We start from the raw sequence: 15,560 nt of genomic DNA, 5'->3' as shown, positions 1-15,560 counted from the left end.
TTCATAGAATCATAGAATCATAGAGTTGGAAGAGACCACTAGGGCCATCCAGTCCAACCCCCCTGCCATGCAGGAAATCCAAATCAAAGCATCCCTGACAGATGGCCATCCAGCCTCTGTTTAAAGACCTCCAAGGAAGGAGACTCTATCACCCTCCGAGGGAGTGCATTCCACTGTCGAACAGCCCTTACTGTCAGGAAGTTCCTCCTAAGGTTGAGGTGGAATCTCTTTTCCTGTAGCTTGCATCCATTGTTCCGGGTCCTGTTCTCTGGAGCAGCAGAAAACAAGCTTGCTCCCTCTTCAATATGACATCCCTTCAAATATTTAAACAGGGTGATCATATCATTTATTTACCTTTCTCCCAAACTGGGACTCAAAGCCTCTTATTAAAAGGCAGAAATGCAATAAAAATGTTGTTGTTGTTGTGTGCCTTTAAGTCTTCCAACTTATGGTAACCCTAAGGTGACCGATCATGGGTTTTTCCTGGCAAAATGTGTTCAGAGGAAGTTTGCAACAACAAAATTAAAATGAATAGAATAGAATCTTTGTTACAGTCATAGACCAACACAGATAAAAAGGGGATACAGAATAAAAGAAAGTAAAACACAAATTAAAAACATTATTAAAACTATTTAACAGAATTTTAAAAACAGAATTAAAACTACTGTAGGTAAAAATCTTACTTTAAAACACTGTTGTAACACAGTACTATTTCAATCTTAATTTTGTATTTTTTTAAAACTATGGTTCAAAATACACTGCAGAAACAATCTAGTTTGAGACCACATTAATTGCCCTGGCTCAGTGCTAGGGAATCCTGGGAACTGTAGTTTATTATGGCTCCAGAGATCTCTGACAGACGAGGCTAAATGTCCCACAAAAGGCAAAACTACAGTTCCCAAGATTCCGTAGCATTGAGCCAGTGTAGTTAAAGTGGTCTCAAACTGGATTATTTCTGCAGTGTTTTTTGGACCTATGTGCAATAAAAACACACACTGTTAAAAACATTCAAAATTACGATTGAAGCAGCATTAAGCAACAACAGTGTTTTAAAGTAAGATGTTAAATCGTTTTAAATCTCTTGTTGTTTAATGCTGTTTTAATTGTAATTTTATATATTTTTAACTTTTTAAAAGCAGTAGAATGAACTGACACTAACTGTGTAAAAGCACTCCTGGCCACCTCTTGATTGAGTCAAGCCACCTGTAATGTGGTCTTCCTCTTTTCCTATTGCTTTCAATATAATGCAGTTTTATATATTATATAATCCTATCAAAACATTACACAATTAGCTGATTTTTATTTGATCCCTCTCCTAACACAGCATTCACCATTTTCACAGCTACTGGACACTGGCTGGAATCCAGAGATGGAGGTATCAAATGGTTATTAAGCATCAAAGCATCTTCCTACTTTCTTTGTCTTACTCACAGGTTGTGGAATGACCCTGGTGCTTTGTTCCTGTCCTTCTGCTCTTCCTGATGAAGCAGAAACAATTGCTGTGGCTGAGAATAAGGTAAGAGAAGAAGAATAAAATGAGTAGAAAACAGACTGGGTGCATCTCTTTTGCTGTAACCTCCTTCGGTATCATATCAAAATTGCCTTGTTGATAGAAAAAATAGAGTTGGAAGGGGTCACAAAGGCCATCTAGTACAAACCTCTGTCATGCAGAGGAATACACAGGCAAAGCACTCCTGAGAGAAGGCCATCCAACCTCTGGAGCAGAGGTGACAAGCTCCACATGCTAAAAGATAGTCAACTGTTTATTAGTGTTTAAAGAGCTTTTTAAACACTAATAAACCGTTGACCATCTTTTAGCACATAGAGCTTGTCTCCTCTTTGTTTGCTGCTTGGCTATGTGCTTTCAGTTCCTTACCTATAACACCATCCTCTGCACACACTCCATCTTATTAACATCTTTTTGAACTGTGTTGCCCAGAACTGAACACAGTATTTTAGGTGAGGCCTGACCAAAGCAGAATACAGTGGCACTATTATTTTCCTTGATCTAGACACTATACATCAATTGATGCAACCTAGAATCCCATTGGTTTTTTAGCACATCATACTGTTCACTCATGTTCAACTTGTGGTCTACTAGGACTCCTAGATCCCTTTGACATGTACTATTGTCAGAGATCATGAGAGATTTATAGTCCAAAACATCTGAAGGATTCCAGGTTGCCAACCCACATTGTGGAAGAATGAAGGACAATAGGAATAACCATAGAAGAAGCTTTAGTATAGAACCTCCTTCCATATCACCTTCACTGTATTTTGGGGATTGTAGCATTAACCAATGGGGAAAAACACTTCCTTCTTCCAGGATCTGGTGACCTTTGAGGAACTGGCTGTGAATTTCACGGAAGAGGAATGGGCTCTCCTGGATTCAAGCCAGAGGGCTCTACATGAAGAAGTTACATGGGAGAATTGCAGGAATTTGGCTTCTCTGGGTAAGACCCACTCATTTGATTACCTAAGAGCAGAGCTCAGAAAAGTCAGGGTTTTTGTAGTAAAACTACTGGCATGGTAGGTGTGAGGTTCTGAGAATTGTAATCCTGCATGCTGTTGATAGTCTCAAGTAGAGTAGAGCCATTGAATCAGAGCTTTACATAATTTTTGGCTCTGGACTATGGCATAAATCTTTTTGGGCGCATGCTTATATGGCTTGTTGACTTGAAGGGGGCAGTCTGGGAATTATAGTCCAGTAAAGCATCTCTTCCAGGCTCTGTGTATTAGACTGTTGATTGTAATAACACTTTAATTTTGCAGTGTAAGAAGCAGCCTTATAGGTGTGAAACAACTATATCCGGTCTCCTTCCTATCATTCTTGGGCAAGGTGATCATGAGGGCAGTTGCCTTCCAACTCCAAATTGTCTTGGAGGAAGCTGATTATCTCGGCCCATTTCAAACTGGCTTCAGGGTGGGATACGGAGTTGAGACTGCCTTGGTCACCTTAGTTGATGATCTCTGTCTGGGCATGGACAGGTGAAGTATGGCCCTGTTGGTGCTCTTGGACATCTCAGCGGCCTTCGATACCATCGACCATGGTATCCTTCTGGATCGCCTGAGGGAGTTAGGCTCCATTCCTACTTTTCGGGCAGATTTGAGATGGTGATGCTGGGGGACAGCTGCTCTTTCAAAGGAGAGCTGAAATCTCACGTCCCTCAGGGCACCATTCTGTCCCCAATGCTGTTCAACATTTACATGAAGCCACTGGGTGAGATCATCCGGAGACATGGGGCGGGGTGTTATCAGTACGCTGATGACACCCAAATATAGTTCTCTATGGCAGGATACAGACCACCCCTTTGGGGCAGCCTGCAGCCGCTCCATTCAGGCACGGATTGGGGCCAGGGCAGCCACAGCAGCCCCAATCCAGTGCTTTTTGGGACCAGGGAGAAGCAGCAAAATGGCACTTCTCCCTGATCCCGAAAATGGGTGTCCTTGGGGCTTCGTGCCCCAGGACATCCCAGGAGCCACAGCCAGGAGAGAAAGGGGCCGCTCGGCCCCTTTCTCCCTGGTGCCATTCCTGCAGCTGTTTGGTGGCTGTGGGAACGAGGCGCCCTCCAGAAGGAGTTCCGTTTCGGAGCTCCTTCCAGTGCCACTGTTAGGCCGCCACAAGTGGTCTGATGCGGCACAAACACATCACACCCGTGCCACGCCGTTTGGATGCGGCACGGCTGTGACGTCATAATTGCGGCACCCATGTACACAGGGCGCTGTCATTATGCCACCAGCAGTACGTAATAGGGTTAGGGAGCGTGTAGATGGTGCGTGCTCCCTAACCCTAATACTGATGCTGGTACACTGCTTTTTGGCGGTCTGTACTGCACCTATATCTACAACTGCAGCAGCAACTAAAGATGGCATCTCTCCTCTGAATGCCTGTCTTGGGTTGGTAATGGGCTGGATGAGGGAAAACAAACTCAAGCTGAATCCAGAGAAAACGGAAGTATTTGCTATAGGTACCTCTGGTTCAGGGAAGGAGATTTGTCAACCAGTCTTCCTCTAAAAGATGACGTTTGGAGCCTGGGAGTGCTACTGGACTTGTTACTAGAGCTGTCATCTTAGTTGGAGGTGACGGCCAGGAGTGCTTGGTACCAACTTTGGCTGATATGCCAGCTGCATCCCTACCTGGACCAGAGGGACCTTGAAGCAGTGGTACATGCACTGGTAATCTCTCGTCTGGATTTTTGTAATGCGTTCTACATGGAGCTACCCTTGTACCAAGTTCAGAAGCTTCAGTTGGTTCAAAATGCAGCAGCCAGACTGGTCACTGGTCCTTCCAAGTCTGACCGCATAACACCTGTTTTGAAGTGTCTTCACTGTCTGCATTATCTTCCGGGCACAGTGCAAGGTGTTGGTTATTACCTTTAAAGCCCTACATGACTTGGGCCCGAGTTAATTGAGGGACCGCATCTCCCCATATGATCTGCCCCACACACTCAGAACATCTGGTAAGAATTTACTGGAAACACCATCTTCCAAATATGTCTCCACATCCCAAAAGGCCTTTACAATAACGGCCCCGAGAATGTGGAATAGTCTTCCTGAAGAGCTCCGTCTCACGACCCCCTTGGAAACATTTAAAAAGAGACTTAAAACCGTGCTCTTTCATCAAGCCCCCCCCCCCCCCCCGAGGAGTGATGACCAATATGCCTGTCTGACAACGATATTCTGCTTTGCCCCTGGATGTTTGATTGTTGATGTTTTGATGTAATATTTTTTAGATTGTGTATGTATCCTGTAACCCCGCTTCAATCCATTGGGAGAGGCGGGGAAACATAAATAAAATTTTATTATTAGTAGTAGTAGTATTGACTTCCCAACGAGCTTTTACAATAGCCGCACCAAAACTGTGGAATGGTCTCCTGGAAGAGATCCGCCTTACTACTTCCTTGGAAGCATTTAAGAAGACACTTAAGACGGCTATCTTCTGGTGAGCTTACCCACCTGACCTCATGTAGGAGATATCACTCCACTTCTTGACCATAATATAATTCTACTGTTATTGTCATAGCCGACTAATTAGTTTTTAATGGAAAATTATTGTTATTGTATTTTATCGATATGATTTGTACGCATTTTATTGGCTGTAATCCTGCCTCGATTATAAGTCAGACCCTTAGTCTATCTAGCCCAGTACTGCCAACTCTGCTAGGCAGTTTTCCTGTGGTTCAAGTAGGTTCATTCCTAGTTTTGGATGGTCACTGGCATTCTTTAGTCAGTTCCTGTCTAAGTGCTAACTGGGCCCAGTCCTTTTTAGCTTCTAAAATCAGACAAGGTCAGCCATATTCAGAGTTTATGTTTTCTGTTTTTATGTAGTTGTAATTGATAATAGTTGATTGGGTTTATTTCCTGATGTGATCATCTGCTTCTCCCTGACCAGATTTCTCTTTGGATTTCTTTAGGTGATGGAAGAGAGGGAAATAAAGATGGAAGACAACAGAAAATAAAAATTAAAGAAAAGCAGAAGTGGCAGGACAAATCCCTTGTTCCTGAAGAAAATGACTTCCATGAACTTCCAGTACTTGAAGAATATTTGGAAAGAAACAGAAGTGATATTCAGAACCAGGAGAAACTCTTTACATGTTCAGAGTGTGGGAAAAGTTTAAATCAGCAGATATACGTTACTGAACATCAAAGGATTCACACAGGTGAGAAAACATATAAATGCCATGAGTGTGCAAAGCAATTTGATCTTAGCATAGGACTTACTTCACATCAAATGGGGAACAAGGCCTACAAATGTGTGGAATGTGAGAAAAGCTTTAGGTGGAGCTCAAGCCTTAAAAAACACCAAAGAGTACACACAGGGGAAAAACCCTACAAATGCTATGTGTGTGGAAAGCAGTTCAGTTGCAACTCCCACTTTAATAAGCACCAAAGAATTCACACAGGAGAGAAGCCATACAAATGTTACGAGTGCGGACAGAGCTTTAGGCAGAGCACACACCTTAAAAGACATAGAAAAACTCACACAGGAGAGGAACCGTGCCAGTGTTCTGACTGTGGAAAGCAAATCTGTTACAGGTCAAGTGGTCCCTCCCATCCCATAATCCATGCAGATGATTGTGGAAAGAGGTTCAATATGAGCATCCTCATTAAACGACATAAAATAATTCATACAGGGGAGAAGCCCTATAACTGCTCAGGGTGTGGAAAGAGCTTCAGTGATAGCAGACTCCTTAAAATACACCAGAGAATCCATACAGGAGAAAAGCCCTATCAGTGCTCTGAGTGTGGTAAGAGTTTTAGGCAGAGCACATCCCTCAGAAGACATCAACGAATTCACACTGGTGAGAAGCCTTACCTATGTGCCGAGTGTGGTAAATGTTTTAGTCAAAGCTCACATCTCAAAAAACATCAACAAAGTCACACAAAGCCATCTACACTTTCTGAATGTGGAAAGCAATTCGATGACAGTACACACCTAAATTGGCATCCGATAATACCCCTCGGGAGGGATACTTCAAATCTTAGAAATGACTGGAATGTGCATGGGCTCTTGGTGGACCACAGCCTTCCTTTTTAAAAGAGGAAAAGTCAGGATGAAATGTGTACAGAAGCAGGGTGCACATCAGACCTTAACAGCCGGTGGACAATTCACACAACAGCCCAACAGTCCACACTGTGGTATGTAAATAAATAGTTTATTGGAGTGATTAAACCTTAACAAGCAGCAGAACAATGATAGAAATGATCAAAATGTGATTTATAAGTAATTGGAATTGATTTGATCAGTCAAACTTTAATCGGAAATGGAGAATGCAAACATTGCATCAACTATAAAAATCAAAGGCGGACAACCCTCCACTTATGGGTCCATTTTTTAGCCATGCACTCTGCCTCACACCTACTACTGTTATTTACCCCTTCCAAAAACAGCAAATGATACCTCTAGGAGTACCTTTCACTATTTTTGATCATCCCTTCCTATGATCCTGTTTTGGGCTGATGAGGGCCTTTTTTCAAAACCACAGAAAAAGCCTTCAAAACGCCATACGTTAACAATCTTTGCTCCCTGGAGGATTCTGGGGCAATTATTTGCTTTTTGGGGAGAAAATCTGAGGGCTGAGATACAACCCTGAGCGCACACTTTGCTTACTTCTGGTATAAATTCTCAAAATACGGGAGAAACTTGTCAACACAACTGAATTTGGGCAATGAGCTTCAGTTGAATCCAGCATCCTGCCAGGTATGTGAGTAGCCTTGTGATCTGACATACTTTCACAGTTACTAGGATAAGTTGGTGGGTAACTCCACTGGAGCTAAATATAATGGGCTTGTCTCTCTTTTTAAGCTTGAAATTTTGTCCTGAAATCAATTTTTATTACTTTACACAGTCTTGGTTTTGCAATGATGTTTGATTAAATGATGCGATAATGGCCATTGGTTCATTCTTTTTCTGGATCAGGTCTTCAGCCTCTTCTTTTATTTGGTGTCTGCAAATTTGATAAGCACACTCCCCATTCTTTCATCCAAGTTGTTGATAAAGATGTTGAATAGCACTGGGCCCAGGACAGAACTCAGGACCCAACCGGTCACTTCTTCCCAAGATGAAGAGGAGCTGAGCACCCTTTGGGTATGGCCGGTCAAACAATTACAATTTCACCTAACTGTTGCATTGTCTAGACCATATATTATTAGCTTAAATAAATAAATAAATAAATAAAATATGGCACCAATCCCTGGTAGTGCCAGCTTGGTGTAGCGGTTTGAGTGCTGGACTCTAGCAGACCAGAGTTCAAATCCTGACTCAGCCATGGAAACCCACTCGGTGATCCTAAATCCCACTCTCTGAGCTTCAGAGGAAGGCAATGGCAACCCACCCCCCACCTCCAATAACAAATCTATTTTGTCAATTCTTTGTCAAGAAAACCATAATAGATTCACTTTAGGGTTACCATATAAGTCAGAAACAACTTGAAATCACACAACAACATCCCTGCATCTGTTTAAATCTAGAAAGTTAATGGAAACTTGCTATTTGGAAAGGCATTTCTTTGAAGATTCAGCAGGGTTGATGGAGCTCTGGTGCCACAACAAACTACAGTTCCCAGAATTCCATAGCATTGAGCCAGGCAGTTAAACTGGTGTCAAACTGAATTGTTTCTGCAGTGCAGATGGAGCCTTGTATTCCTGGGAGCTGTCCAGCAATGTCCAGACAGCTAGGAAATACTCTTATCTAAACCCCTTGAGCCAGCACTGACATTTGGGGACAAGATACAACAAGCGTCAGTATATAGCAGCTCCCAATTTTCTACTGTCATTGCAACCATGGGTTTTACAGAATTTCAACAGGAGGAAATGTAGGAAACACACCTGGCATGAAAGCAGTACATGTGAAAAGGATCTAGGAGTCCTAATAGACCACAAGTTGAACCTGAGCCAGTAATGTGATGCAGCAGCTAAAATGCCAATGCAGTTCTAGGCTGCATCAATATGACTGTAGAATCAAGAATATGGAGGGAAGTAATAGTGCCACTCTGTTCTGCCATCAAAACTATTGTGTCATTATGGTCACCACAATTCAAGGCTGCTGAGAAGCCTCCCTCTCTTCACATCAGCTAAGGTAAAAAAGAAGGGGGGGAATCCTCTTAGTTTGGTACCAGTGCTGAGGTTGAAACATCATGGTAGAAAAGCACAATGATTAATGTGTCAAATTTGCATAATCAGAATGCTAATTAGTAATAAATAGGACCCTTGCTATCCACTGAGGTTTGGGTCCAGGAGCCCTGTGGGTACAAAATTGGGTGGATGCTCAAGTCCCATTATATACAACAAGAGAGGAAAATGGTGTCTCTTATATAAAATGGTAAAGTCACAGTTTGCTTCTTGGAGTTTATATATTGTTTTAATATTTTCAAGCTGTAGATGCTTGAATCCATGGATAAAGAACCCATAGATACTGAGGAGTGAATACAATTCACCCTTGCCATACGCAGGGGATCTGTTCCACCAGCGTAAGGCAAATTTCGTATGTACTGGAGTCCCATTCATTTGAATGGTGGTGTGGTCCCATGCGCATGTGCCATTTTGTCCCAATCAGCTGAAGGAAAAGAAATCCCTACCAAGCCTGCCCTGGATGGAGGCACAGGGCGAGCAGATGTTCTCCTTTTCCTGGACACATCCTGCATTTCAACCTTCTGTCCAGGAGGAATTCCAAAATGTCCTCCATTTTGAGCATGATTAAGAACCACCATGACACAACGTGACAACCTTGTCAAAGGGGAAACCTTTACCTTTACCTTTAGAGGCAGGAATTTAATAATAATAATAATAATAATAATAATAATAATAATAATAATAACAATAATTTTATTTATATTTTCCCGCCTTTCCCAGATGGATCGAGGCGGGATTACAAACCAATAAAAACACATACAAAATGCAACAATAAAATACAAGAACAATAGCAATAATAATTCCATTAAAATTAATTCATCATTGAATAACAATAGCAATTAAATTGTGCAAAGGTCAGAGAAGTGGAGCGATATCTCCTACACAAGGGCAGGTGGGTAATTACGATCGCCAAAACAGATCCATTTTAAGTGCCTTCTTAAATGCCTCCAATACTGGATACAAATATATATGAGTGTTTTTAGCTTATATCTTCCATTTGGATCATGACTAAGAAGCATGAATTTACATTTATATTGGCATGTTTGGCTTTGATTTTGTACAATCAAAGCTAAACAATTACTGAATGGTCTACATTTTGCGGTGCCTCGTCCTCCTTTGTGGTTCTGGGCGCAGGTTAAAAAAGATGTTGACAAACTGGAGCCATGTGTCCAAAGGAGGGCGGCTAAAATGGTGAAGGGTCTGGAAACCATAAATCCCTCTGAGGAGAGAGTCAGGGAGCTGGGGATGTTTAGCCTGGAGAAGAGAAGGCCCTGTTTAAATACTTGAAGGGATGTCATATGGAGAGAATAGGAGCCAGAACAATGGAAGCAAGCTGCAGGAAAAGCGATTCCTCCTCAACCTCAGGAGTAAGGGCTGCTGTTTGACAGAGGAAGAAGAGTGCAGAGGAGTCTCCTTCCTTCCCTGGAGGCCTTTCAGCAGAGGCTGAGGGAGGAGGGCCTTCTTCTCTTCTGTCGGGGATGGCGCCCCCAGCGGAATCGCTAGGAATTGCAAAAGGCGGAGGGAAGGACTCCAATTCCCAGAATCCTTGGCCTCTGGCTCTGACAGGCTGACATATGAAGGCTGCTAGGGACTGTAGGAAGAAGGGTCTGGAAGGGGGCCTGGCTGGACTCTCTGCACCCAGAGGGACCCGGCTTCTTGGGGACGACGGCTTAAAGGGCGGCGCTCGGGTGGACGCGCCATTGTTTCCCTGCAGAGGAGGAAGGGGAAGGGAATCGGAGGGGGTCCCTGATCATGGAAGGGAGCCGGGAGAGGGTCAGGGACTGCGTGGAGCTGGCCGAGGAGGAGGAGGAGGAGGAGGATGCCCGAGGGGCCGGGAGTGGCGGCTACGAAGAGAGGGGGGCGGCCTCCTGGAGGAGGAGCGAGGGACGGAGGGGCGGCCCTGAGGAGGAGGAGGAGGAGGAGGAGGAGGAGGCAGCAGGCCCCGAGGCTAGCCAGGCCTCCGCCGCCCCTCGAGGGCGCCCCCTCAGGACACCGGAGGAGGAGGAGGAGGAGGGTGGGCTGGGTGCCCCTCAGACAGAGAACCTGGGCTCCCTGAGGGAGAAGGCGGGCGCCCTGAAGGAAGAGGGGCATGGCCCTCAGGCGCCCCTCCCAGAGAACGTGGGCTCCAGGGCGTTGCAAAGGGGCTTGGCCCTGCCAGAGGGAGCAGGGGTCTTGTCATCAGTTGCCTTGAGAAGGGGAAGGGACCCCTCGGGGGAGCAGGGGGGCTCTCTGCGGGGCACCCTCCCAGAGAAGGTGGCCTTCCTCAGCGAAAAGGGGGGCGCCCTGCAGGAAGGGATGGATGTTCCTCTGGTTGCCCTGCGAGGGAAGAGGGACTCCCAGAAGAAGAAGGGGAAGGGGAAGGCTCTCAGGGGTGCCCTGTTTGGTCTTGAGGTGGAGCAAAAGGGCGCCCATTTGTACAAGGGTTGTGCCCTGTGGGATGCCCCCTCGAAGGAGGAAGGGGCTACTACCTTCCTAGCTGCCTTGGACCACAACATCCCTGTGGAGAAGATGGGCACCTTGCAGGAGATCTTGGGCGCCCAAGAGGATGCCACCTGGGGCTTTCTGTGGGATGACCCACTGCGGGAGAAGATGGGGGGCTTGGGAAAGATGGAAGGCCTCCAAGCAAAGATGGAGGACCAGAGATGGATACTGAATAGTCTGAGGGATGCATCTCAAAAGGAGCTGGATGCCTCAGATGAAAAGAGGAATGCTCCGCAGAGCACTTTGCAGCATCTCTTGAGAGACGTCCAGCTGCAGGAGAAGCCAGGCGCCTTCCCTGAGGAGATGGATGTCCTCCAGGATGCCCCAGGGAAAGCAGTGGGGGTCCTACGGAAAGAGGTGGGCCCTGTGGGGTTTCCCCATGGAAGAGACGGAGGGGAAGGTGCATCCCACCCTGGCTGCCCTGTGGGGTTTCACCCCATGTAATGCTGCCCTGTGGAAGTAGTAGGGGGTGTGTATCTGCCCCAAACATCACATAGGTGACTTGTTTTATACATGCTCCAGGTCTTGGAGAGCATTTTTCTCCACTGTAAAAAATGAAAAGGGGATCTGGAAGTTGTAAAAAGAGCCTAGGGGGCACATAAGGTCCATACAATGGGTCCCGTCCTGGGAGAAAGGGAGCATATGAATAAAAGTAAGCAAATAAATAAATGAATAAACCCTTTCTTTTTCCCTCTAAGCAAGACTCCCTCTGAACCAAGGGCCCTTTGCACTGCAGATGTAGAGCAGGATGATTCCACTTGAATCACTGTTGTTAAGAAAGGTCTGTCCTGGGACTATATTGGCCCACAGAGGCCTGAAAGCATGGCAGAATTAGCCCCCCAGACACCCCTAGAGCTTGTTTGGAGGCAAAAATGTTTTTAATCCCCCCCCCCCCTTGGGTGTAGTCCTCTAAGGTCTCTTGGAGAGAGTGAACGTGGTCCCTTGGACTCCCACAGTTCCTCACTCTGCAACACAGATTCTGTCAAACAATAATAGTACTTTGATTTCTCTTTATTTGCCCAGGGAAATCCTGGGATTAGTAGTGTGGTAAAGTACCAAAGCTTTCAGATAAATTCTGAGTAGTCCTCCTTAAACTAAAAATTCCAGTATTCCATAGGATGGATCTATGGCAAATAAAGTGGAATAAGAGTAGTATGATTAAGTACAATTGGCCCTTCATATCTGCAGGGATTCAATCCTGGACTCCCCTACAGATGTCAAAGACCTGAGACCTCAAGGCCGTGGTTTTTAATGGAGGTGCACCATGCATGTGGCACTGCCAATATGGACAATGGGGTGGGGCCATCCATAGGTGCTTCAGTCCACAGATGGCAAGCCCATGGCTGGGGTGGGTGGACTAGTAAGACCCCCAAGAAACTTGAAAGATGCTAACCACAAGAGGGACTGAAACTAAGGGGCTCTCTCCCACAGATAATCTACCTGCAGATTTGTTTTGTGTGGCTATAAATTATACTCCAAAAAGAGTAATTAGAGCAAACCTGAAGAGCTGCCCACACAGAGACACCTGAATTTTTCACAGTAAATTCAACCATCTCTTTTTTCCTCTCAGGTCCCTGTGTCCTTTGAGGAGGTGGCTATCCATTTCACAGAGGAGGAGTGGGCCTTGCTGGATCCAGACCAAAGGGCTCTGTACAGAGAAGTCATGCTGGAGAATTATGGGAATGTGACCTCTCTAGGTACAAATGCTTTTGTCCATGACCAAATAGATACAGAATTAATCTGTCTTTGTATTCCCTGCTTTTCTGCATATGTCTTTTATTGGTCCAGCCAAAGGCAATAAAGATATACCGTAATTGTTTCGTGGATTTGGGGTGATACTGTACTATGTGGCCAACACAGCTGCCAACCTCTGGATATGTTTTCTGCATATGTCCTGTAATTTGTAGTTTGACCAGTTTCCTTCCAATTGCAGGTGAAAAAACGTCTGTAAGGTTAGCTATAGTTGTTGACTCATGCATATATGTATTCTTCTGTGACTTTGTTATTAGCAGTTCCTTCGCAGATTTTGGCGCCGAATAATTATGAGGGGATTTCTATGTGTCTTTTATCTTATACACTCAAGTTGGGGAAGGCTGGTCTGCACATTCCTAAATGATATCCAACATTTAGAGTTGTGCCTCAAGACAAATAGGATGAGATGAAAGGATAATAATGCAGGAGGGGAAATTCATCTGTTCTCTTTGTTTCCTCTCTCACCCTCTAAGGTAGTGGCAAAATGTCAGTGATGTGTTCCAGATCTACTCCTGTTTGTGACAAAGTGGAAAGAGCTGTTCTGCACTCAGATCAGGTAAGAGAAGGTTCTCTGTCCCTCCTGACGATTTTCTAAGACCAGATTGCTCTCCCTGCTAGTTTCAGAGGCATGGTCCCCCTTCAGTGGGAGGAGAATTCCTCATTTCCAATTCAACATCCTTCAAGATAGCCTTCTTTAAGTAAGCAGACTCAGCATGTGTTGCCTTGCAACTTGCAAGTTCAGTCTGAACCTCTTGAGTGACCTCCTAGCAAATGATTGCTGTGTGCCTCACAGAAGAGAGATTTGAATCTAACGATAAAAAAGGACAGAGAATGTCTGGTCACAAAGGGCCTCAATAGGCCGGTGATAAAGGCCAGCCTGGGGGCGGGATAGGGGCACAGCAACTGCACAACGTATGCCCTGACTCTGCCCCCATGCTGGCATGATGCAGTGCAAAAGGAGCGCCAAAAAGCTGCAGCGCCGGTGGCTCCTTTTTGAAGCTCCCTTTTGTGCTGTGGAAAGGCCAGATCAGGGCTGTAGTGTGTAGTTGCCATGGCCCCGATCCAGCAAAGAAAGAGGCGGCTGCAGGCCACCCCTTAGGGGCAGTCTGTTCAGCCCCAAAGAGTAGATAATCTAGTTACATGTTTTTGTTTATTTATTGTGTAATCAGAAATATTCCGTCTTTTTTTCCAGACCCCAATTTCCTTTGAGGAGGTGGAGCCAGGACATTTTGCCAAGGAGGAAGTGGCCCTACTGGATACAGAACAAAAATCCCTGAAGAAGCCCATGGAGGAGAAGCTAGAGATCGATGCCTCTCTGAGTAAGGATCAAGTTTAAAAAAAAAAAAAAAGATCCTGAAGGCTTGATAGTTCTCTACTTCTCTTTGGGCTGAAACAGACAACCATGAAGGGGCAGATTCAAGCCTCCCTTTCTGAAGATGGATTGGGGCCACAGCAACCATGCTGTGGGCCCAATCCTCCTAGAAGCCAGCCAAAAAAGGAGCAGCAAAGATCTGCTCCTTTTTTTGGCCAGCAAAAAGCCGGCTTTAAGGTGTTCCAGCAGTGTGCAGAATATAAACGCTTCTAGCAAGAGGGAAAAGAATTAGAGTTCACAGGGGCCAGGAGATATGCCATAACATAAGAAGTGTACATTTTTAGGGATCCAGGGAACCTCACCATTTATGGATTCTAGGAAGAGTCCTTCCTAGGATCCACTAAATATGCTCTGTGCTAGAGATAATTTTGGAGGGTTCCAACACCTTAGCAGTGTTTGAATGGGTATGATTCGGTACATTATGCTGTAAGCTTACATAGTTCTACAGTGAGACAAGCTTTCTCCATCAATAAACAGCATTCTAAGTACTTGCACATGGAATTGGAAGTTTTCTTCAGCTGTTCATTCAAAAAAGTAAATTATGATTTATTTTAAAAAGAGAGGGAATTCAACTAAGAAAAGAACTACATATTCTTAAAACCCCAGAAAGCAAAATCAGTCCCTTTTGGCTTACATTCCTTGTTTGATATAGCTAACAGCTATACATTTTTCTCACTTTGATATAGAGTTAAGATAAAATCAGAGCCTAATTTCTGTTAGGATTGGCCTTATCACCAAATGTCTGTGGGTTTTCGGGCTATGTGGCCCTGTTCTAGCAGAGTTTCTTCCTGAGGTTTCGCCAGCATCTGTGGCTGGCATCTTCAGATAATGTTTGCCTGGAAAGGACTTGGCTATAAATATTGTGTGACCTGGAAAGGCAGGAGTGATTTTCATGTGTATTGTTTTGTTGCTAATGGCAGGCCTCAGGGTGGGAGGGTCTGCAAAAGAGGATTAGTGTCTGCTTGATTAGTGCTCATTGTCTGCTGGGAGATTTCTCATTTGCATTTGTTGAGTCTTTATCTTGCTATTTTTCAGGACTGGTAGCCGAATCTTGTTTACTTTAAGGGTTTCCTCTTTTCTGTTGAAATTATCCAGATGTTTGTGGATCTCAATGGCTTCTCTGTGCATCCTGACATGGTAGTGGTTGGCATGGTCCAGAACTTCACTGTTTTCAAAGAGTATTTTATGCCCAGGATGGTTTGTGGCATGTTCTGCTACTGCTGATTTTTCTGGCTGGCCCAGTCTGCCGTGTCTCTTGTGTTCCTTGATTCTTGTTTGCACACTGTGTTTGGTGGTCCCTATGTAGACTTGTCCACAGCTGCAT

The 15,560-nt window shown here is 44.8% G+C and overlaps 2 protein-coding genes across 4 annotated transcripts in view; both read left to right on the top strand.

The window, feature by feature from the left end:
• Positions 1-1,382: 1,382 nt before the first annotated feature.
• On the top strand, positions 1,383-7,395 carry LOC121924280 (zinc finger protein 595-like). Its single transcript, XM_042455599.1, has 3 exons — positions 1,383-1,516; positions 2,327-2,453; positions 5,415-7,395. The coding sequence occupies exons 1-3, from the start codon at positions 1,442-1,444 to the stop codon at positions 6,536-6,538; spliced, it is 1,326 nt and encodes a 441-aa protein (XP_042311533.1). The 5' UTR covers positions 1,383-1,441; the 3' UTR covers positions 6,539-7,395.
• A 2,703-nt stretch (positions 7,396-10,098) lies between these two features.
• The window catches only part of LOC121924242 (zinc finger protein 420-like), a 25,434-nt gene continuing 19,972 nt past the window's right edge, over positions 10,099-15,560 (top strand). For 2 of the 3 annotated variants that reach the window (XR_006102553.1, XM_042455513.1), the window contains exons 1-4: positions 10,099-11,469; positions 12,683-12,809; positions 13,338-13,420; positions 14,057-14,183. Coding sequence is in view for 1 of the 3 variants with exons in the window: in XM_042455513.1 (XP_042311447.1) it covers positions 10,384-11,469; positions 12,683-12,809; positions 13,338-13,420; positions 14,057-14,183 (1,423 nt within the window). In the remaining 2 variants the exon portion in view is untranslated. Of the gene's footprint in view, positions 11,582-12,682; positions 12,810-13,337; positions 13,421-14,056; positions 14,184-15,560 lie in introns of all 3 variants that reach the window. The other variant, XR_006102554.1, reaches the window with a different exon arrangement.

Source organism: Sceloporus undulatus, chromosome 2, assembly GCF_019175285.1.
Source record: "Sceloporus undulatus isolate JIND9_A2432 ecotype Alabama chromosome 2, SceUnd_v1.1, whole genome shotgun sequence".
In the NCBI taxonomy this organism is placed as follows: Eukaryota; Metazoa; Chordata; class Lepidosauria; order Squamata; family Phrynosomatidae; genus Sceloporus; species Sceloporus undulatus.
Note: the sequence above shows the minus strand (reverse complement) of the source record. Positions and strands in the feature narration are given on the sequence as shown.